A 25,313-nucleotide genomic window follows, 5' to 3' on the forward strand; every position below is an offset into this window, starting at 1 on the left:
ATTTCAATACCTATTTAGTACTAATTACCCAGGAGAAATAATTATTTGCTTTGTGGAGTAACATCGCAAATACATCTGAAAGAATTCCTTTGGTCAGGTTTTTTTTAGTAAAACATAAATGTGAAAATCTAAGAGAAAATCTTCAAAGGTTGACAGCATCTGTTATGGCTGCATGCACCAGCGACCTGTCTCTTCTCTGTATTCCATTGAGCCAATAGGAAGCAATTCATTGCCAACATCTGTCAGAAGTGTCATCCTCTATTCCCATTTGGTGAATGTGTCAGGCTGCATTGCTGTGTCCGAGTTTAATTAGGTTGCTGTGAACATTCTTGATACCTGGAGACTTGCTTTTGTTGTTACTTTTTAATCTCCAGAACCTGGCTTTGAATCTAAGGTTGGATAAATTGCTAAGAATCTTGATTTCAGATGCCTGTTAATTTAAATATGTATAAGCTGTTTGTGTTCATTCTCCCAGCTCTGAGTCTCTTTTGGACTAAGATGCTGTTGTCATTTGTTCCTGTTATTCTTCTCATTGTGTCTGTTTCTATTTTAGAAATTGGTTAAAAAGGACATATACCATAGGTCTTTCATGCATTTAGTACCATTCAATGTTAATTGCTGATCCCTGATCAAAAAATTGATTTTTGAACATGATTAACTTATAATCCAAATATCAATCTAAGTCTTGAACTCACTCAGTGGTTAAGACTTCATAGAACTGTGGAGTAGTGATCTCCAAAGATTCACAACTCTCTGACTGAAGAAATTTCTTCCCAGCTCAGTCCCACGTAGTCCTCATTCTAAGTTTATGCTTCCTAGTTCTTGACCGTCAGCCAGGGGAAGCAAACCTTCACCCTTCCTCATTAAGCCTCTTCAGAATCTTACATTTCAATGAGATCACCTCTCATTCTCCAAGACTCCAATGACTATAGGACAATCACTCCCAGGAATCGATCTAGTAAACACTATTTGCCTGAGAAAGCCGCAAAACTAAGCCTCCATACGTATAGAGACCAAAAATACAGAACTCCAGATGTGGTTTTACCAAAGTTGCAGCAGGGGCTCCTCCTCTTTTCAGTAAAAGGCAGCCTACTATTTGTCTTTCCATTTAATTACTTTATCTACATGTTAGTATTCTGTGTTTTGTATACAAGGCCTCCCAAATGCCTCTGAACACCAACATTTGTTACTTTCTCACCATCTGAGAAATATTCTGTTTTCTATTGTTTGAGCCAAACCTCACATTTTGCCACTTCTTATTCCTCCTGCTACCTGTTGGCCCACTCGGTTAAGCAGTCTGTATCTTTTTGCAGGCTCTTTGCAATTTCCTCACAGCTGTCTTTTCCACCCAGCTTTGTATAATCAGGAAACTCTGTTATCGTACACTTTGTTCCTTCAACCAGGTATCAAAACAGATCGTAAATATCTGAGGGCACTGATCATTGATCACAGAACTTGTGGCAGCCTGCCAAACTAAAAATGATCCATTGAACCCTTAACTAATGTACTAAGCATACCATTAACTTTTCCCAACTTGTATTAGATGTGCATAGTTAGCATTTCCATAATAAAGGATTCCACCAATTGTTTCAATAACAGATGTTAGGCTCCCTGTCCTATAGTTCTCTATTTACTTTATCTGCCTTTTCTTGACTTCTAGTACACTGAGTTTCCAGAACCAAGGCATTTTTAGAAGCTCACTTCCAATGCAGCCACTATCTCTGGAGCCAATTCTATAAGAACTTTAGGATGTATGTCATAAGTCCACAGGATTTCTTAGTTTTTATTCTCAATTGTTTCTGTGGCACAACGTCTTTAGATTCCTGTTTCTCCAGTTCCTTCATTCCCCATTATTTCTAATGACATTTGTTTCTACTGCTGTAAAGACTGATACAAATACTTGCTTATGATCTCAGCCATTTCCTTATCTCTCTGTTTATGCCCCTAAAAGAACCATGTTACTCTCAAATCCTTCAAAATTTTAATGAATAAATGTTGGAATAGCTCATAGAGGTAGTTTATCTAAACAATATTTCATCTAACATGTAACATCTTACTGCTTTGATCTTTGATCTCCAATGGGACTGATGTCTATGTGCATTAATAAAACTGAAATGCACCTCTGTGTGCAAGGTCACATCCCTGCGATTTAGCTCCAGTATATAGATTCAACCTGCTTGCCAATCAACAAACTAACAAGCTTTCCTAGCACTGTTTCACATCCAGTTGAGGACTGTGAAATGCAAATTCATAAAGATGGTAAGTGGGCAAATTTACCCCTGGATCTGAGATTCAATGGCAAGATGCTCTTGTGAAATTTTCTCTTTGGAACCATTTTGAACATAGCCTTTACCATGAAGTTCATCATATCTTCCACAAACTCCCTCAGAACAGTCCATTTAAAGTTACAGGCAGCAGTTTATTGCCTGACATTTGGAATGTAATGTGGAAAAATATGAGATTATACACATTGGTAGAAAAAAATAGGAAAACATAGTATTTTTTAACTAGTTGGAGAATGAGAGGAGATTGTGCTCAGAGGGCTATCCTTGTCGATTTACAGCAGACAGTTAGGAAGGCAAACAATATGTTGCCCTTTTTTGGAATAAGATTTAAGCGCAAGAGTAATGATTGCACCAATTATATAGATGTAGAGGCCTGGTGAAATCACATGTGGAATATTGGGCAGACGTCTGGTCTCCCTGCCTATGGAAAGGTATACTTACAATTGAGGGAGGACAACAAAGATTCACCAGGTTGATTCCTTGGGATAGCAGATTTATCACAGGAGGAATGACTAATCAAACTGAGTCTATACTCTCTTGAATTTGGAAAATGAAATGTAGTGGTATTGGTATTGGTTTATTATTGTCACGTGTACTGAGATACAGTGTGATACACAAACACAACCATGTGTGCCGAGATACACAAACTTTTGTTTGTGAGAACATTAAGGCAGATCATGCCATACATTACTACACTGAGGGAGTAAAAAGAAGCAGAATGCAGAATTTAGTGTTACAGCTACAGCCACAGAGAAAGTGCAGTGCAGGTAAACAAATAAGTGCAAGGGACACCATGAGATAGATTGGGAGATTAAAAGTTCAATGTTACAGTATAAAAGGTCCATTCAAGAGTCTGATAACAGAAGCTGTCCTTGAATCTGGTGGTTTGTGCTCTCAAGCTTTTGTATCTTCTGCCCGATGGGAGAGAGGAGAGGAGAGAATGACCAGGGTGGGTGTAGTCCTTGATTATGCTGGCTGATTTCCCGAGGCAGCAGGAAGCATAGACAGAGTCAATGGAGAGGAGGTTGGTTAGTGTGATGTACCACACTACATTCATAATTGGCTGCAATTTCTTGCAGTCTTGGACAGATGTACAAAATTCTAACAGGGCTTAACAAAGTAGATGTATGATTGATGTTTCCAAGGCTGGGGTGTTGAGAAGTACTGGTCGCAATCTCAAAATAAGGGCCTAACCATTCAGGATAGCATTGAGAAGATATTTCTGCAGCAAAGATAGTGAATCTTTGGAAGTTTTAAACTAGGAAAACTGTGGAGACTCAGTCACTGAGTATATTCAAGGCACAGATTGAAAGATTTTTAGATATAAGAGATATGAGATTAGCACAGTAAGGTATCACTGATGTAAAACTTCACTCATGATCTTAGTAAATGGTAGCATGGAACAAGGTATTGAATGGGGTCTGTGAAGAACAGGTTTGTTCAGGGATACTGACAGTAAAAGCCAGCACAGTTACTTAAAGGGATTTAGTTTGAATAGTTTTCAGAAAATCTGCATGAACGTTCTATATTTAAAGAATGACCCTGAAATTCTTTATTTCTTTCATCCCAAGACACAATTTTCTCTTGAGGGAAGATGGTGGAATAGATACTGCTGTATATTGCTGCATATTGCTCACTAACTCCTCCGAATAGCCGAGAAATTTGTTTTGTGAATTTAGAGGTACAGAGAAGCACAAGTTGTTGTATTTTCAGAGAGGTGCTGAGTTTTAAGATTTTTTGTCACTGGAGAATTGGAGAGGGTGACACCTCTGAAATCAAAAAAATGGCAAAAATCTTGTCCTTGAATTTACTGAAAGTTTAAAATGTTCCATGAAACCTTTAAGCTCTAGACAAGTTTACTGTATTAGGCAGTGAATTCAGACATACCCTGGGGGGAGCTTTAATGTAACATTTGACCAATTCTGACATACAAGTAAAACTATAGAAGCACACATGTTCAAGTAATTACTTTCTGGATTGACCTCTTTTTGAGAATTTATAATGAAGGTCAGTTATAATTCAGAGGAAACTGTGCCCTTCACAAGAGAGGAAACTTGCCTCCTTGGTTTATCAGTGGATGTAGTGCACACCTATATCCCCAACCATCACTCATTAGGGAATGTTGGCTGAGGATTGCACAATGTTCAAACCCATTCACAATTCCTCAGTAAATAAAGCAGACCATGTCAACATGCAGCAAGACCTAAACAGCATGCAGGCAGGGGCTAATAAGCGGCTAGTAGCATTTATTGCCACAGAAAATGTGCGGCAATGGTTATATCCAACAAGGGAGAGTCTAACCACCTGTCCTTGTCAATAGCCCTGTCATAAACACCCTGGGAGTCATATCAACCAGAAGGTCAACTGGACCAGCCATGTAAATCCTGCAACAAATAACTCACCTCCTCACATCCCAAAGCCTTCTCTTCATCTGCAAGGCACAAATCAAGAGCATAATAGAATACTTGCCTGGATGAGTACTAGTCCAAAAGGACCTAGACACCAGCCAAGGAAAAGCAGCCCATTTGATTGGTAGTCTCTCCAATGGCCTTATCTCCCTCGACACTGCGCACAGCAGCTGCAGTGTGAACTCTCTGTAAATTGGACTGTAGCTACTCACCCAGTCTATTCCACCAGCATGTCCCAAACCTATGACTTCTATCACCAAGAAAGAAAAGGGCTTCAAAAACATGGAAGCATCACTACCAGCAAATTCCACTCCAAGCCACATTCCACCTTGATTTGGAAATACATCATTGTACCTTAATTATTTCTGCATCTAAGTTTTAGAACTCCCTACCCAGTAGAATTTTGGAAATACCTTCACCAGAATGTGGCTCCCCACCAGCTTTTCAAGAGCAATTAGGAATAGGCAATAAATGCTGATCTTGCCACTGATGCCCAGGTCCAGAAATAAGTAAATAGGTACTCCTTCTTTTGTTCCAAATCCAGCACCATGCCAAAATCAAAAGAGCATGGAGACAGCTCCCATGCAGACACTGGTCAAGGTTTCTTCCTTTGCAAAAGTGAAAAGCAAACAAATTGCAGAAGCTGGAAATCTAAACCGAAACCAGTAAATGCTGGAAATACTCAGCAGGTCAGGCTGCATCTGTGGGAAGAGAAGCAGAGTCATTGTTTCAGGTCAAAGACCTTTTGTCAGAACTGAAAAGGAGACAAAAGAAGCTTGTGAAGCTGCAGAGAGGGTGAAGGAGAGGGATATCTCTGACCCTGGGGATAAGATGTAAACAAGGTTACATGGTCAATGAGTGAATGGGAGTAGAGAGTGACAACATAAACAAAAGAACTGAGACAAAAGAATATGAGTGTAGAGAAATGCAGAGCAGGAGGAACACTGACCAAGAAATCCAGTTAGTTAAGTTCTAGAATTCAATATTGGACTCCCACGTGAAACATTGACTCTGTTTCTCTTCCCACAGGTGCATCCTGACCTGCTGAATATTTCCAGCCTATTCTGTTTTGTTTTGTTTTGTTTTCCTCCCTTGCAATTCCTTTGGACCCCTCCAGTTTCTTTACCAGAAACGTTACCATTCTTTACATCTTGCATTTTGTCGTTTCAATCATTCCTGCCCTTTGCCCTATTACAGACCTTTCTTTACATTCTTTCTTAACTCTAGCCCTGCAATCCCCAGATGAAAGACTATTTAAAACCTATTACATCCATAATGTTTGCCAGTTCTCAAGAATTACCACATTGAAACATTAACCCTGCTTCTCACTCTGCAGTTGCTGCATGTCTTGCTGAACATTTTTCGTATTTCATGTGCCTTTGCCTAACAGAATCTTTCCAGTCCAAGCTAGATAAAGGGTCTTGACCCGAACCGTCGACTGTCCATTTCCCTCCGCAGATGCTGCCTGACCCGCCGAGTTCCTCCAGCATCTTGTACGTTGCTCCAGACTCCAGCATCTGCAGTCTCTTTTGTTTCGAATCTGAGAACGGGCCAAAATACTGCTGGAAAATCTTTATTGATGCAACAGAGGCTGCTAGAAGCACTTCTTCAGTCAGTTCCAAGATTATAGATTGTACTAAATTAATCTACAATCTAGTTGGCAACTAGCAACCAATATGGTTTTCAAATTTGCACATTAGAATTTATGCTGTTGAAAATTAACGTCATGAAGGTAATGGTCAGGAGATAAAATATAAGGAGCAGTGCCTACAGCACAGAGCACAAACAATAAAATATTGTGGCACTTGGCATAGGAACAGTTCCGACTGAATCATCTGGCAAAAAGTCAGAGCAGCCATTGACAGCATCATGTCAGTCAATGAGCTGGAGGTGGGGTGGTCCACGTGGCTCACGTTGAACAGTCAATTGCGTCGCAAGCAAAGTTAATTCACTCAAAAATCCACCTAAAGAGTGGGGGAAACAGAAACTGCAACAACTTCTCTCAGTAAAAGCAGATGAATTCCTCCAGAAAAATCAGTGGGTGAGTGATTGTTGCATCTGAATTATGCGCAGGTAAGCAACCTCAGCCACTAACAGCATTGTGATCAGCAAACTTGATTCACTCAATCAGCTCTACTCTGCTGTAGCACTGTCAGAATGAATTGTAAACTACTAAATATGAGACGATCAAACTAAAAGACAACCATTAAGTGAAGTTGAGGTTAAAATGAGAGACAGGCTTCCTTTCAGGAATATTTTGTGTCTTTCCATGCATCTTTTGATTATACCTAGCCAACCTCAGAAGAATGATTCCTATTAGACTGAAACATGTGGGATCTCTCAGTGAAACTTGACATTCAGTTTTAATTTGTCTACTAGTGAGTCCCCTTAGGAGCTGGGTATTGCTCATATTTATTTCACCCTGGACTTTGATAACCATTAGCCAGAGGAAATCTTCCTGAGCCTTTGCTGGGTTTTTGAATGCCGTGCCTCATAATGACTCCCAGTCTTCCATTTGACTATCATGCAATCTGACTGAATGCCCAATAGTGGAATTCGCAAACAGTTCAGCTATAAATGGATATTTGCACCTCAAGAGATCCTTGTGTCCCTTGATTAGATTAATATCAGCTGCAACATTCACATCATTAAACCTTGCATTACTCTTTATTAGCTTGCCTTTCTCTGGCACAAGTGTTAAAAAGGTCAGAAAAAGTTTATGGAAAAATTCATTTATTCTGGATTATTGATGTCAAGGTACTTTTGAAATAATAAAGCACTGTGGAGTTTGCAATTTGTTGGGAATGCAGGCATAGATTTTTTTTCTTATAGCAGCTTTAAGCAAGCTGGCTCAGCAATTCCATTATATATTGCCTTAATTCTGCAACATCTAAGGGCTCAGATTTTCCACTCAGGTTATACAGGTCCAACTACTACTCGATCCAACTTGCTGGAAAATACTCTGGCAGCCATTCCGCTGGTTCTTTATCCCCTCTGGCCCTTGCAAGATTTATCACAGGTATTTGCAACAACAGGAAAATGAGAGAAATTCATCACGCATTGTGTTTTTCACGACTTGTGTGGCTACGCTCATCTCCAGCATCCATATTTCTCAAACTTTTGTACAACATTAAAAGCCATTTGACCCATCAAGGCGATGCTGGCCAGAGTAGCCATAGGTGACAACAGGTCCATTTTAATCTTCGGAAGCCAATAGGCCTTTGCGGCTGGTCCCAGTGGCCCATCATAGGCAGAATCTAACTTTAGCATGGTATGTTTTTGGAAGGCAAAGGGTACATTCCATTAAGAGATAGACAGTTACTCATTGGTGGAAAATCTAGGCTACTGAATAAAGAGAAGTTAGAATCACAGAGTTTGGTCTATTTCAGCTATTTTAATCTGTTGAACTGTTAAAAAGAGGTCTCCTCTCCTAATAATGTGAGGCATCCTCATTTTGGACTCCCAATGGTAGATATATATCCTTCTTACATGCACCAAATGTCCAATATAGTTGTCTTTACTGGAACTGAATTTCAATAGCTTGAGACAACCCTCATTCATAATACTTTATCATGAATTTATTGAAAGAAGCCAATGAGAAAATTCTACCCTCTGTTTACTGCCCTTAATAGATTACGTAAGCAATATAAAGTCTCCAAAATTAGCAAATGGTTGCTGCTAAGTTAGCAACATTACTTACAGAGTAAGGCCAGCTGTCATAAGAACTTAAATATCAAACTTACACATTATGGCTATACTGGAATTGAAGTTAAGGCATGCCAATGAGGCAGATTAGCTAGTAGTAGTAGTAGTGTTTGTAGTAGTAAAGTAGTAAATATCTTGGTTACCATAACCAGAGTGAGCAAGGATCAAACATTACCACAGTTAAGTATTATCAATAAAAAGGTTTATTATTTGGAATGGCAACTGAGGGAACTATTGGCTGGCAAATTGTGAGCACAGCATAGATGTTCTTATAGACCCAATGTGAATGTTTGAGCACCAATGTACCATGCAATACCCAAACCTCAATGGGCAGGATTTCTGCTTGAACACGAAGGGAGAAATTAGTCTTTGATTGCTAGCATTAAGAACAGGTGAGAGACTTCCCTGCAGTTTGTTATACCCATCTCCTCCCGTTCAGTTCCATGACTTCGGTGGAGCCAAGCGTATTAGTGATGGTTAATACTCTTCTTTCTATTCAGTGCTTGCGGCCAAAGTAGTTTTCCTGTACTCTCCAACCATTGATTCATAGTGATGTGTGCTCCCTCTGTTTTATCTCTGATTTATCATTTTTTCCGCTTGTGGCAAAGATATGGCCATTCTACCTCGTATAATCAAGTGCAATCAATTTTTTCCTTTGTATCTTTATTGCCATTGCAGCTCAGCATACATAGTTGATTCGTTATTGTTATTGTCCTTCAACATCAGGGCCACTGTTTCCTGTCTGCCTCTGTGTCTCTCATCAAATCATGTATTTTCTTCAGCAAGCACATGGAGCAATAGGAAAGACATTCACCTGCTTCATTATGCATAGCGAGACCTAGATATGCTGCTGGGCTGGTCCCCTGCATCTCCAAAGATACCATCTGACACTCCACTGCAGCATCTTTGAAAGTGAGAAGGGGTTCCATCAGGAAACACTTCTCCCACAATCATTAGGGACATTATTTGTTTCCAAAGGAATGCACACTCTGAAAGCCAGGAGGTGTTAAATCTTTTTATTTGTGTAACGGTGAATGCGAAGGATATCCATGATGTGGTAAATGCTTCATTTCCTTCTCAGATGTTGCCTAAGTTGTGAACTGTTCCAAAGTGGGGGTGTAATGACAGGAAAAAGTGCTGGAGCAGGCTGCAAAGTCTGTTCCAAAACTATTAGAGAGTCAGCTGAGACAAAGCTCACCAGCGCCTCTACTTCCTCAGGAGGCTAAAGAAATTCGGTTTGTCCCCTTTGACTCTCACCAACTTTTACCGATGCACCATAGAAAGCACCCTACCTGGATGTATCACGGCTTGGTACGGCAGCTGCTCTGCCCAGGACCGCAAGAAACAGCAGAGAGTTGTGGACACAGCCCAGTGCATCACGGGCACCAGCCTCCCCTCCTTGGACTCTGTCTTTACCTCTCGTTGTCTTGGTGAAGCACCCAGCATAATCAAAGACCCCACCCACCCCGGATATTCTCTCTTCTCTCCTCTTCCATTGGGTAGAAGGTACAGAAGCCTGAGGGCACGTACCATCAGACGTAAGGACAGCTTCTACCCCACTGTGATAAGACTATTGAATAGCTCCCTTATACAATGAGATGGACTCTGACCTCACGATCTACCTTGTTGTGACCTTGCACCTTATTGCACTGCACTTTCTCTGTAGCTGTGACACTTTACACTGTACTACATCAATGCATGCTGTACTAACTCAATGAAACTGCACTGTGTAATGAATTGACCTGTATGATCGGTTTGTAAGACAAGCTTTTCACTGTACCTCGGTACAAGTGACAATAATAAACCAATACCAATACCAATGTTCCAATGTGCTTGTGCCCTTGGGGGCCTATGTGCATCAATATCATGTGCTGCCTGCCCCCAAGGGGTAAAATGTGCACTGAGGTCTATCACATGTACAATAGCACATGCTGCCCTATTAGCACTTGAGACAGCTGATTAGTTAAGCAGTTCTGCACCTTAATATTTAGAGAGCAAGCCCTCATAGCAACCAGTGCCTTATGTGAGCAAGACACCATTGTACTACTACAGATTGCACAGAACCCAATGACTTCAATTTTGTCTTTTGAGTACATCAAAGCCAGACAATACTTACAGCGGGCAGTCAGTCACCACTATTTTGTCAGCAGCCAAAGAGTATTCATATTTTAATATTGAGAATTTTAATGATCTCCACTGCCAGTGCCTCTAATGTCATGAAGCTGAGAAAGGCAGCCCACAGGGAAAGGTAGACTTGCATTCGTTGCTTTCTTGGAAATGTTCTGAATAAGGTGTGACCTTATTGAAATGTATAAGATCCTAAGACGCTTAATAAGATGCTATTACAGCACCAGCGATCGGGGTTCGATTCCCGTCGCTGTCTGTAAGGAGTTTGTACGTTCTCCTGTGTCTGTGTGGGTTTCCTCCGGGTGCTCTGGTTTCCTCCCACATTCCAAAGACGTACGGGTAGGTTAATTTGGGTTTAAAAAAAAATGGGCGGCGTGGACTCTTTGGGCCGGAAGGGCTGGTTACCACACTGTAAGTAAAAAAAATAAAAAAAATAAAAAAAATCTAAAAGGACATGATAGGGTAGATATTGAAATGTTCTCACTAGTAGGAGAATCATGAACAAGAGGCCATAGCTATAAAATAAGGGGCCAGTCATCTAAAGCTGAGTTGCATAGGAAATTCTTCTCTCAGAATCTCTGCAATTCTCTGCCCCTGAGCGTGGTGGAGGCCAGATCATTAGATAAACCTAAAGTGGGAGATAGATAAATATTTGAAAAATGGAGGAATTGAGGGTTATGGGGAACTGGCACAGAAGTGGGAGTTGAGGGCAGCAGAGAACAGTCATTGAATGGCAGGGCAGGCTTGAGGAACCAGGTGTTCTTGTTTTATGTTCCTGAGCCTTGAATGGCGTAGTGTGCATTCAAATCCTACCAGGACAGCTGGGGAATTTAATTAGTGGAATTAAAAAAAACGAATAAAGCTACTATCACAATTAGTGACCATAAAACTACCAGATTGTAGTAAAAACACAAGGGATCGCTAATTTCCTTTAGGGAAGGAATTTTGTGGCCCTTACCCAATCTGGCTAGAATATGGTTCCAGATCCACAGCAACATGTTTGAGTCAGAAATGGCAATAAGTGCCAGCCTTGCCAGTGATGGTCACATCATGTTAACAAATACTGAAAATAATTACATTGTTATCCACTTACTTTGATCTTTACTCCATAGCCATGAATCACAGTTACTGTCTGTATTGTTTAAAGGTATATTTTATTGTGCTACAGTAATTAGTATATGACTATCTAGGGAAACCTACCAAGAGATTTGATTGAAACATCTGTTTCAGTATGTCATGCGCGTCTGCTATTTCCAGTGGTGTATCACATTGACAATTACATCTTCAAATATAGTTACGAATGCACAGAGATAGCTGGACACAGAATGCACAGGGCTGCCCAGTGGAACGTTGTGCAAATTGCTCCAATTGTGAAGGTTGCTTACCATGGGGTATTAATGAAGCACATCCCCAAATGATAAGTTCCTGGCAAACTCCATTAGATGCCATGTGTTTCATTATCCAAAGAAAGTATTTGCTTGAAACAAATTTAGCTGCATGGAGTAAAGAAATTCTTGTACTATTTATTTGTTAACCCATTCACTGCAGAGGGCCTTCGTTCTTTAGTTAGGAGACACAGACGCATGAGGGAAACTCTTTGGGGATTGTGATATTCTTGAAATCCCTGTGGTTTCTCAAAGTGCTGAGTGTACACATGTCATGTCATAGTGTGTAGCAAAGTACATTTCTGATTTAGCCCCTGGCATGCTTTGCCTTTGGGAATAAAATGACTTTTATAAGAGTTCTGCATGTTCGATGTATGATTTTGAGTTTTCTTATGTTCTGCTAAATTTGACAGATCCATTCCTTAGGTGGTTTACAGATGTTATTTGGAAATTCTCATGTGTCTGAGTTGAATATTGAATTGTCTGTGGCTATGGTGCTTGCAATGAGCATGTTAAGGTCTTCCCTTATCACAATGTTTGGCACAGCTGGACACATTTGTGACTGGGTTGCTGACACTCATGTGAGAAATTTAAACACATTCAATGTATAGAACAGTCCAAACAGAGAATCAATTTTCATTGTTTTTTGTGAGGTCTACAATTTTTTTGCAAGATGACTTTCTTCACAACAACTGGTTTTTACAGAGTGTTTTTAATGTAGAAAAACATCTTAATGCCTCACAGGAGATTTATCAAGCAGAGTCTGAAATCAATTCACAGTGGAACAGATTAAAAAGTTGGTCAAATAGATTTGAGAGAGAGATGAAGATTTTTTTGAAGGTAGTTTGAGATGTTAGCCTTTGGGCACACAACTCCAGTGGTGGAAAGATGAAAGGTATGGATGGACAAGAGCCTACCGTTTGAAGAGAGCAGAAATCTGAGGAATAAAGCTGGAAGAGGTTTCAAAATGGGTTCAGGTCATGAAGAAATTTAGATCAAGCGAACTTAAAACCTAAGGCATTTCAGGATAAGGAGACAAATATGTTGTTGAATATTTGTTATGGGTGAATGGGATTTGGTGCTAGTTAGGTTATGTGCATCAAACTTTTAAATGTGCTCAAGTTAATGAAAGGTGCAAGATGGAGGTGCAGTATCTCTGTGCAAGTACTTGTGCTTGCAAAGGCAACTAACAAAATTAGAGCTCTCTGCAGTTTGAAGATGGTAAACTCTCAATTAATGGCAGTGATTAGTACAATATATCAAAAACCATGTGATGTATACAGTTCTTAAAGGTACTTACGTTTCATAGAGTCTGTCAGGAGAACATTGGATTAGTCAAGTCAGTGGGTAGCAAAGACATTGAAGTTTTCAGGTGGAGGTAGAATTCAGCGGTGTTACAGAGGTGGAAGAAGGCAGATTCGGAGCGGTGTACAAATAGTTGTAAGTAATTTGGTTCAGCCACAGACAGTGGATGGGGAGGGAGACAGAGGCAGTGGCTAGGAAACAGCTTGTAGGAAACGGAAGGCCCTGGTTCAATGGCTGCTCTGGGAGTGGATCTAACCACAAGTGGGAGAATAGTTTACAGGGAAAAATTATTGGGGGATTGGGATTGTTTTGTGAACCAGCATAGACTGAATGGGCCAAACAGCATCCTTCTATGTTGTGAGGAAATATGAAATATAGTGACCAGACTTAGACGTTACATCCAAAGCCGCCTCCTCAGCATCATCCTGTGCTGTCATAAGTCTGCCAGAGACATTAAAATGCTGAAATTGATTTAAATACTTTATTAATTATTAATTTTTAAAAAACATGACACATTCACTTTAAAGACACTGAACCACTGTAAATTTTTTGAAACACTAAGATGCAGAGAGATAAAGAAAAATGAACGAAAAGCTTAGCTAAACCTACCTATTTAATGAAGGTCAGTGACCCTATTCTTACGAATTTGGCCTTACTGGTGTGCTGTCAATGAATAGAAAAAGACTGAAGGGCCAGATATAAAGTGTATCAGTTCCCTTAGCTCAATATTTACAGAATGCCCCTGTATTTGATGGTAAGTCCAGGGGCAGAATGAGGAACCTGCGCTATAGTGCTTAAGTGCAGAAGTCTGGATCACACTAGCACACATTCTGCAGTCAGCTGATGGTTCTCCACAGAACAGTTGGTTAGCCATGATTGCGATTCAGGCCAATGGCTTTGTTATTCCCAGTAATTAACAGGAGGAAATTTCTAATCAAATATCCAATGTCAGACTCTTGAAAGGTCTGAACATCTTACATCCATCAGAGTTTTCTAAAGACTGGGTAGCACAGTTAGTAAAGTTGCTTCAATGTCCCAGGCCCAATCCTGACTACCGCCTGTGTGGACTTTGCATGTTCTTCCTGTGTCCATGTGGATTTCCTCTATGTGCTCCAGTTTACTCCCACATCCCAAAGATGTGCCAGCTGGTAGGTTAATTGGCCACTGTAAACTGCTCCTTGTGTGTGGGTGAGAGGTAGAATTTGGAAGGAGTTGATGGGAATGTGGCATGGATAACATGGGATTAGTGTAAGATTTGTGTAAATGAGTGTGTGATGGTTGCTATGGACTCAGTGGGCAAAGGGCCTGTTTCTATGGCTTATGCACCACTGAGGAACTAACCAGATTAGCCTGGTTAAATAATTTGTCAATTAGCTTTTAAATTTATGTATCTAAAAATATCTTCAAGAGACTGCTAACAATTGTATCTTTTCTTTATCAATCAGATCATCAATGCTTCAAATTTTCTCTGTGGGAACAAAAGCTCCAATGAATCAATTTATAGTCAGCCATCTATTCTTGAAATACCTGAAGAGACTGCAGTAAGGTAAGAATATTTCTGTTCAGTTCTTGTTGAATGCATTTGGCTAATCCAATTGCATAGTACAGATATTCTTCCTTTTAGCCACTGATAGAAAAACATGCTGTCTCACTCCATAAATAGCCACAGGGGGACGGGCAAGAGGAGCATAAAAACAGAACAGGACAGGTGAACAGGAGCCTGTTTAGCCACTTAAGTCTATCTGCTATTCAATATAATCCTAGCACTAAATGAAGGGAGTTCCCAATTCCTACTATCATCTACATGTAGAACTACACTCCTATAAAGACTGGTCTTAGTTTTTACGGTGTGCCCTATTCTTGCTTCCAAAAAGAGAAGTAGAAGTAGTCTTGTTCTACCTACCTGATCAGTTCTCCATAAAGTATTGAAAACATTAAGCAAGTCACTATATGCTTGCAGCCTATGATACCTCTCATAATTTGTACTCCAGCTATCATTCTGTGAAATCCAAGCAACATTTCCTGCAAGGCCAATAGATTCTTCCTGAGGTATGGCTCCCAGAAGTCCTCATGGATCGGTTTGTAAGACAAGCTTTTCGCTGTACCTCGGTACAAGTGACAGTAATAAACCAATACCAATACCAATACTAGGTACTCTAAACCTAGGCTTTAAAGAGCCGTACCATAATTTCTAGCCTGCGTTCAGTTAAACCTATTGGGGCAAGATAAATCTAGTCAAGGCTTACAGAGCTAAAATCGCAAGCTAGAATTCTTCTGGAAGTTTTCAAAATCTAAGTAAGCACTATCAATAAAATAATAGAAATGCAAGCAAATAAGGTGTTGCAGAAAACTGCAAAATGTTATGTGAGATAACACAGTGCCTCTCATTTCTGATGGTATCTTCTGTGTCCAAATAAGTTCATATATGTCCATGAATTCCTCAATTTAATTCATCTTTTTTTTCGATTTTTACCGAAAACTTATTTTGAAGAGAAAGATCTCTGAACTTAAAGGCACCTTGAAAAGTTCTTACTCAAATGAACAGGATCTGTAGATTTGCAAATTCTGTGCACAGTTGTTTTTCAAAGAATGCAATTAAATAAATTGTGTCCTTGGGTTAGTCCTGTTTGTTTTTCTCTATGAATGATTCTGTTTGCAAGCTATTCGATTTACAAAGGGATCTAAAATTTTCTTGTGGTCTCTCATGGCCTGCTGGGATAGAAAACTTGGTTATTTTTATGTCAGAAGGCCACAAATGCTGCTACAGTACAGGTTGGTGACATCCCTTGGTGTTTTTAAGATAAGATATCTTTATTAGTCACATGTACGTCGAAACACACAGTGAAATATATCTTTTGTGTAGAGTGTTCTGGGGCAGCCTGTAAGTGTCGCCACACTACCAGCGCCAACATAGCATGCCCACAACTTCGTAATCCGTACGTCTTTGGAATGTGGGAGGAAACCAGAGCACCCGGAGGAAAGCCACGCAGACACGGGGAGAACGTACAAACTCCATACAGACAGCAGCTGGAATTTAACCCGTGTTGCTGGCACTGTAAAGTGTTAAGCTAACCGCTACACTACTGTGCCTGCCCATAAAACTCGACAAGCTGCAATGGCCGGGAATCAGACCTGGGTCAACTGCTTGGAAGGCAGCTATGTTCACCATCATACCACAACCTATAGCCCTTGCAGTCCAATTTTTTGGATATGAAATCCAGTATTCCTTTGGTTTTATGGATTATTTTCTCGACCTGTTAATGATATTTTAATGATTTATGTACACAAACACTCAAATTTCTTTGCACTTCCACTGTATTAGTTTTTTGCCATTTATTAAGTATTCTCTCTGGCCTGTTCTTTCTTAGATCCAAAGAAGATGACCTCACATTTGACAACAATGGATGCAGTTTTGAGCAACACACAAGATGCTGGAGGAACACAGTGGGTCAGGCAGCATCTATAGAGGGAAATGGACAGTCAACACTTTGGGTCGATACCCTTCATCTGTACTGATGAAGTCCAGAGGAATGGTCTTAACCCAAAATGTCAACTGTCCATTTCCCTCCATAGATGCTGCCTGACCCACTGTGTTCCTCCAGCATCTTGTGTGTTGCTCCAGATTCCAGCATCTGCAGTCTCTTGTGTCTCCAATTGATGCAGTTCTGTCCATTTGCTTAATCTATTGGTATTACTTTGTAATGTAATGCTTCCTTCTACCCTGTCCACTATACAGTTTATCTTTGTAGCATCAGCAAACATGGCTATTTTATCCCATTATTTAAGTTGCTTATAAATATTGTGAATAGTTATGCCCCAAAGTGGATCCTTGCTGTTTTCAGATTCTTGAACAGTTCTCTTATCCACTAAAGGTGAACTCGAGATCTCCCAATCTACCTCATCGTAGCCCTAGCACTTTATTTGTTTACCTCTGTAGCACTTCACTCTTCTTTCTTTTTACTTTCTCGATGTACTTATGTACGGCATGATCTGCCTGGGTGGCATGCAAACAAAAGCTTTTTGCTGTATCTCAGTTCATGTAACAATAGTAAACCAATGCCAATACCAAGACACCAATAGTCACGTCCTGCCAATACATTATCCCTATATTCTATCCCATGCTGTTCAATGAGGTTCTTTACTAGGTCAATAATTTGCCTTCAATTTTATAAGCATTAATTTTACCCTTATTATGGGGTTAATTAAATGTCTTCCAGAAATCTGTATAAGTAACATATGTAAATAGGCCATGATCCAATAGCTAATGCACTTATTTCAAATTATAAGTATTTCAATACAATCAGACTAGATCTTCCTTTCACAAATCCATGTTCACAAACTCTGATCCACTGAAAATTTTCAAAGTCTGCTTTCAGTCTCACATATGGATCCCAATAATTTCCTGCCAACAAATATAAGCTAAATAGTCTCTAATTCTTTGGTTTCCCTCTTCTCCTTCCTTAATATGCAAAGTGACATAAACAGTTTTCCAATCTAAAGGAACAATTCTCTTAATCTATAGAAGGTGATAATAGTTAAGGTGTCTGCAATATTCTCATCGACTATCTTTAAGTAGCTTGTATACAAATCATTTGGTCTTGGGGATTTGTCAGTCTTCAGTGCCAATATTTTCTTCATTACTTTCATTTAATTTATTTTGATTCTGGCAAGCCTTGCCTCTGGTTCAATACTAGTTCTCTCGGATGTCTTTCTTATGTCAATGATTCTCTTCTCTTCCTTTAACGTAAATATATTTCTGCCATTGCTTAATTTCCATTTATACCTTCACTGTTATCCGTATCTAAGAGCCACACATTAGTCTAACTCTTTTTCTTATTATAATTGTAAAAATTATATATTACAAGTTTCATTTCAGGTTACTTTTGTGGCTACTATTTTCTGTTTTGTCTTTTTTTGGTACTTTATATCTTTCCTAGTTGTCAGGAACTGCTTTTGCCATTTTGTATGATTTTACGTATATATTAATTTATCTCTTAACTCGCACTAAATTCTAATTTGAACAGCTCTGGTCCCAAGCTCTGTCTCTTACTGCAGTTATGCAACTGCCCAGTAGGAGGCAGATGAATGGGGGAATTTCTAATGTGGACCATACTATTCAGGACCAGAGTGGTCAACGAGCCATGTTGGAAGCTAAGAATTTGTCAATATGGCCCAATAAGAAAATGTGAAGTAGAAGAAGAGAAGGCCATTCGGATCCTTCTGCCTGCACCATCAGTCGACAAGGTTATAGCTGATCCTTCACCTTTAACACCATATCTCTTGATTCCCTTAGTATATAATGATATATTGATCAATGTCTTGAATATACTTGGCAGCACTATCTCCATAAGATGATATCTTTATTAGTCACATGTACATCAAAACACACAGTGAAATGCATCGTTTGCGTAGAGTGTTCTGGGGGCAGCCTGCAAGTGTCGCCACACTTCCGCCGCCAACATAGCATGCCCACAGCTCCCTGACCCGTATGTCTTTGACATGTGGGAGGAAACCGGAGCACCCGGAGGAAACCCACGCAGACACAGGGAGGACGTACAAACTTCTTACAGACAGCGGTGGAATTGAACTCGGGTCGCTGGCGCTGTAATAGCGTTACGCTAACCGCTACACTACCGTGCCTCCAAAGGTTCACTGCCCTTTGGATGAAGAAATTTCTGCTCATCTCTGTCCCAAATGGCCAAATCCATATTTTGAGTCACTGACCCCTAGTGGTAGACATAACAGCCAGGGGAAACAACAATCACACCTCTATCATCAATTCCTCGAAGAATGTTAAATGTTTTAATGTGATCACCTCTCATTCTTCTAACCTCGAAATTAAAGCCTAATTTTCGCCTGGTGCTTAATTCTCTTGACAAACCTGCATCCCAGAATCAATCTGGTGAACCTTTATTGAAGTCTCTCTACCACAAGTATCTTGGTAGGAGGAAAAGCAAACCTGTAGATAATATTCCAGATGCTGTCTCATCAGAGTACTGTATAATTAAACCAGTACATCATTCCTTTTTGGACCCAAGTTCTCTTACAATAAAGGCCAGTATGCCAAGTTCAAGTTTACTTTATTGTCATGGGCATAAATACCCAGGGTATAAATGCCATGAAAATGAGCTTTTTGCAGCAGCAGCACAATATATTACAACCATGACAAACATAAACTACCTAAACTTGAATTAGCATAAATTATACATAACTTACATGATGAAATAAACAAAACTAAACATAATGACATTAGTGCAAGTTGAGGGAAAAATAGTCCAAGGTAGAATTAGGGTTTTTTAGGTTGGTTCAAGAACCTGATGGCAGTGGGAAAGAAGCTGTTGTTGAACAATAAGTTGTGGGTCTTCAGGCTTCTGTACCTCCTGCTTGATGGCAGCAACGAGAAGAAGGCATGTCCCAGATGGTGAGGGGTACTTAATGATGAATGTCACCTCTTGTAGATGGCCTCGATGGTGGGGAGAACTGTACCCATGATGGAACTGGCTGAATCCACCAGGCTCTGTAGCCTCTTGCATTCCTGTGCATTGGAGTTTCCATACCAGGCAACTAGTCAGAATGCCATTTGCTTTCCTACTTGCTTACTGTACCTGCACACTACTTTTCATTGATTCAGGTATGAAGATATCCAGGTCCCTCTGAGCACCAACACCTTTCAATCTCTCACACTTACTGTTCTTTTCCACCAAATTGGATTACCTCACATTTTTTCACATTATATTCCATCTGCCATGACCTGGTCCATTCATTTAATCTGTCCAGATTTCCCTGAAGCCTCTCGGGTAATCTTCTGTGTTGTGAGTCACCATGATGGGAATGCTGTAGCCTTGTGACTGACAAACTCTATTAACTATTGTATAACACAAAAATACCCTGGATACTGTAAACCTGAAATATAATCCAAAAATGCTGCAAATGCTAGGTCAGGCAACACCTGTAAAGAAAGATTCTCTGTTAATATTTCAGGTCAATGACCTTTCACCAAAGCTATTACTCAGAACAATGAATCACACTTAAGCAACTTTGTAGGCACAAACTGCTGTACAATTAAAGGCAGGGACAAAGGGGAGGGGCGGGGGGTGGGATTCAGGGGCATGAGTGCCCTCACCCTTGACAACCTTGAAAGCATTAATGATCACCCTTGAAAAAAATTGGAGATGTAACAGGTAATCAACAAAACAAAAGGGTAAAACAAGATGTAACAGGTAATCAACAAAACAAAACAATAGGGTAAAAGGCAGGATGGATTAAATAACAGTACCATTAAATGTTTCTCTCTCCTTGGATGATATGCTGAATCCTTCTGCCATTTTTATTGTTTTTAAGCAGCACAAACTTTTCTTAATTGATCATAGTAATGACCTCACAAGGAGTAGACAGGTATTAGACCAAAGACGGCACTGCATTGTGCCTGAGACTCAGTGCTGTCTTTCTCGTACAGAGAGTATGGTATGTCGTTTTAATTCAACTGGAAGATCAAATTTATTATGATTCTTTCAATAGCATAGATTCCTATTAAGACTGGCAGAGGGTTCGAGTGTGTAGTTTCCTCAAGCCAGCATTCAAGTGGCTTAAGTTTTAAGGTGAAGCAGAATGCTCTGTGAAATGGAAGCTACTTTTCTTCAAAGTAACAGCCATTTAAATAAATTCTTCAATCAACCATTTGTCAATATCTAAATTCATTTTACAATCCAATGTTATCTTCCAGAATTAAACTGAATGGGATTGATGCATCTGTTGGATTTTGGGAAGTCACAGAAGCTGAATTCCAACAATGCTCTGTTTCAAATGGAAAAAATATCTTGCCGTTGCACACCGTGGATGGATATGTTCTTTCAGAGGAGATGGTGTTTATGGGCAACAACTACTTTATTGGTAAGGTGTTTTGATACTGGTCTGCTTTCTGTCTCTTTCCTGTGTTAAATGAAAGTGCTTAAGGTGTGAGAAAAAAACTTTTTTTATGCAAGGACTTGTTAGGATTTGGTAGTCACTGCATATAGGGATGGTGGAAATGGTACCAATCAGTGCTTTCAATGGGGAATTGGCACCTGAGAGGGAATGATTTGCTGTGTTGTGGGAAGGGAGGAGAGGGATTGCTTTACCAGGACCAAGTGCAGACTCAACAGATCAAATAGTATTATCTTATCTATGCCATAACAATTTTATGTTTCTATCATCTGACACATGGCATATCTGACAAGGTAGCAATCCCCCTGTATGTCATTGAAATGTCAGTCTAGATATTGTGCTCAGATCTTCAGAGTGATACTCAGTCTTTCAACTCAGAGATGCAAGTAAGCAGTATCAACTTAGAGGTGTGGGCTATATCCAGATATAATCTTTGCCAATTTGCACAGAGTGTGGAATAATTGCAATCTGCTGCAAGGTCATACTTTAAATATTTTTTTTAAAATAACCAGATTAATTAGTTTTAGTAATGTCATTTTCCCATCCCCAGCTCAATTTTATAATTAGGCCATTGCCCAGGGATTATCTTTCCTGGTCTCTGATTGGCATTTAAAAAGGAACAGCTATTTTTGCTCCCAATAAATTGCTGCAGAAGCTTTACTAGGAGAGGAGCTAATACCTTCAACTTTTTATCTTTAAAAAAGATAGCTTGATCTGTGGATTATTCTGAACTGTGGCATTCATTTTAATATTGTTGGTTTTATAAATGTAATTGCTTGCAGAAAAGTTAATAATTCTGTTCCAAAGAAATGAAATTTGATGCATATTAATGGCTTTAACTAGAAAACATGCACACACTGTGTTACTGCGTCAAGATAATTAATTCCCATAGAGAATCCTGTGCCAAAGGTTCTGTATTAGCAAACTGTCATCATCTTGTGAAAGATAATTGGTCCAAGATAATCTTCAAAGTGTTCTTCTTAAAGATATTGTAAATTTTGAAAGTAGTAGCCCATATAGTCTATAAATAAGAATGCAATGAACATTTTGTTCACCCAGTGAGAATACTGTGTTAAATTCAGAGCTTAGATCTGGGATGTGAAAAAGAATTTTCTGAGCAGTTTAACCCAAATCTCATTGGAGTTTAGATAAATGAGAGTCAGTCATAGTAAAGGAGATGAGATTTGGAGAGGGCTTGACAGGGTAGGTGCTAAGAGGGTGTTTTCCTTCATGGGGGAATCTAGGACTAGGGGGCATAGTTCCGTAATAATAGAATCATGGACAATTTACAATGCAGAATAGAGGTCATTCAGTCTGTTGTTTTTGTGCTGATTGAAAGTAAACTACCCAATCTAATCCCATATTCCAGCACTAGATCCATAGTCCTGCAGGTCACCACACTTAAGTGTACAACCAAGCATTGTTTAAATGTGATGAGGATTCCTGCTTCTATCTTTCAGGCAGTGTGTTCCACACCACCAGGAGAAAAAGCTTTTGCACATTCCCTCACTGTACCAATTACCTTAAAACTGTTGTCACTAATTTTCGTTTTAATCATCTACTTATGAAAACAGGTCTGTCTTTTTACTCTATCTAGGACCCTCATAACTTTATACAACTCAGTTATATCTCAGCCCCTCTCCTCCTCTTTTCCAAAGAACATACCCCTGGCTTATCCGATCTTTCGCCACAGCTAGCCAGAGATGTCAATGTGCTACTGGAGAAAGTAGTTGAGGCAGGTACAATAACAACATTTAAAAGACATTTGAAAAAGTACATAGATAAAATGGTTCAGAGGCGTTTGAGTCAAATGCGAGCAAATGGGACCAGCTTAGTTGGGCACCTTGGTCAGCATGGACGAGTTGGGCCGAGGGGCCTATTTCCATGCTCAACATTACTCAACATTTTTCCAATCTTGGCAACATCTTTGTAAATCTCCTCTGCATCCCTTTGAGTACAACCACATCTTTCCTGTCTTGTTCTTCTTAGTCTCTTGGGATTAAGGATGACTTGCTTTCATTCATTTTCTGAGGAGACTGATGAAGCTAACATGGTTACTGCAGACTCTTTCACGGATGGGGCAAGACACATAGTTTGTGAGCCGGGGCACTCTTTCTGCTGTTTATGTTGGGCTTCTGTGTGCCCCAATGCATGGACAAGGTTCCCAATGGCATTCCAATTGGCCCTTCTCCCCCTTGAGTGGTCCTGAGCCAGGGATTCCCAGGAGTCAGTAGGAATGTTGCATTATTTTCCAGGATGACAGAGCTTGGAATAGTTTCTGTTTGAGGAGTTTGTCTTACCCAGAATAGTATGATATGCACCAGCTACAGCATAAGTAGCATTCTATACAGTTCTAACATAACCTTCTGGTCTTATATTCTACATCTCAACTAATAAAAGAAAACATACAAGCTAATTAGTTTAATTTTGGAGTGGGAAAATTATTGGGATCCATTCTAAGTGATAATATAAACCTCATTTAAAAAGGGACAGCTTAATCGGGAACAGAAAGCATGGATTTGTTAAGATAGCATCTGCCTATCTTAATTGAAATCATATAAGGAGAAAACACTTAGTACTGATGAAGACACTACATTTGCTTTTGTCCATGCAGATTTTAGCAAAGCTTTTGACAAGATCCCGTATGGCAGACTGGTCCAAAATGTAAAGGCCCAGAGAATCCTTTTTGACCTGTTCTGTTACCTTTAAGGCTGTGAACATGCAGTCCAAGGTCCCACCATTTCTCCACCTGGCTGAATACCCTCATATTTAGTGTGTATTTTCTTGCCTTGTTGCACCTCTAAAGATGCATTACCTCACACTTCTCTGGACTAAATTCCATTTGCCTTTTTCTGCCCAATCAACAGGCCATCTATATCTTCCTCAATTCAAGTTTTCTTTCTCACAAGGAATGTTTGTATCCTCTGCAAACTTTTATCCTGCCTCCTGCATCTGTCTATATAATATATTACCAAAACCAAGGGAACAAGTAGAGAACCCAGTGGAACTTCATTGACAACGGCCTTCCAGTCACAAAGGCATCAATTATGCTTTGCATTCTGTCACTGAACCAACTTTGCATCCAATTTGCCACACTCTCTTGAATTCCATGGGCTTTTTCTTTGTGGACCAGCTTTCCATGTGGGACCTTGTCAGATCGTTGCATAACTGTGCTTCAAACCTCTGGCGGCACTCCTGTTCCTGAGAGCATTGCGAAACTGTAGTCAGTGCCTCTGCAATTTACTCCTTTGCTTTTTTTAACAAGTTTGGATATATTTCATCCAGGCCTGGCATTTTATCAGTTTTTAAAGATGATAACCCCCTCAATGCTATCTTTATCCCATCTAATATTTCACATTCTTTCACCTTTACTGAAACTTCGGCATCATCCTCCTCATTTCCAAAGGCAGTACTTATAAAACACCTTTGGATTATCTTTGATTTTACTTGCCAATATTTTTTCATACACTCTCTTTGCTTTCCTAATCTCCCTTTTAATTTCCACTCTACACTTTATAAAGTCTTACAGATTTTCTGCTGTCGTTGGCTTTCAGTTACTAGCTTTACTATGTTTTTTGCCTTATCCTAGGGGAATCATCCGTTTAAGATGGAAAAAAAAAAGCAAGATTTTTCTCTCTGTGACTAAGAATGCTCCACATCAGACATAGATCAATGTTTGGCTAAGGGAAAATCAGGGTTTAGGGGGAACAGGCACGAGGGTGGAGTTGAGGCCCAGATGGGATCATCCATGGTCTTTCTGAGTTGTGCAGCAGGTTTCCAGGGGTTTGTGGTCTACTTCTGCACCTACTTTTTATATTCCTTTGAAGGAATGTGTTAATAGGGAAAGTATAAAGCTTAGTCAAATTGCACGGAGAAATGGAGACACTGAGGCAATAAATGGTGATTTTAAAAAAAACCTTCTCATCAGCCAATGCTAGTAAATCTGATGTGTACTTGGGGATTTTTCTGAGTTGTGTGAGAGTCCAATGCAGCAGCCAGTGATGCAGACTTTGAACAATATCAAAGCTTTTAACGAGTACAGAGAAAGCTCATATCTGCTATCTTGTGTAAAATGTTCTTAATAACAAAGCAATCCTGCATCAATTAAGGGAATTACATGTAAAAAAATTTGCACAACTCCAAGAGGTTATTAAATAAACACTGTAAGATAGGAA

General features: G+C 39.7%; 1 protein-coding gene across 1 annotated transcript in view; it reads left to right on the forward strand.

The window, feature by feature from the left end:
• The window catches only part of dner (delta/notch-like EGF repeat containing), a 188,440-nt gene that overhangs the window by 84,463 nt on the left and 78,664 nt on the right, over positions 1-25,313 (forward strand). The window contains exons 3-4 of the mRNA XM_052018121.1: positions 14,661-14,761; positions 20,939-21,105. Coding sequence (XP_051874081.1) covers positions 14,661-14,761; positions 20,939-21,105 — 268 coding nt within the window. The remainder of the gene's footprint in view (positions 1-14,660; positions 14,762-20,938; positions 21,106-25,313) is intronic.

The sequence above is a fragment of the Pristis pectinata genome, chromosome 6 (assembly GCF_009764475.1).
Source record: "Pristis pectinata isolate sPriPec2 chromosome 6, sPriPec2.1.pri, whole genome shotgun sequence".
Classification (NCBI taxonomy): domain Eukaryota; kingdom Metazoa; phylum Chordata; class Chondrichthyes; order Rhinopristiformes; family Pristidae; genus Pristis; species Pristis pectinata.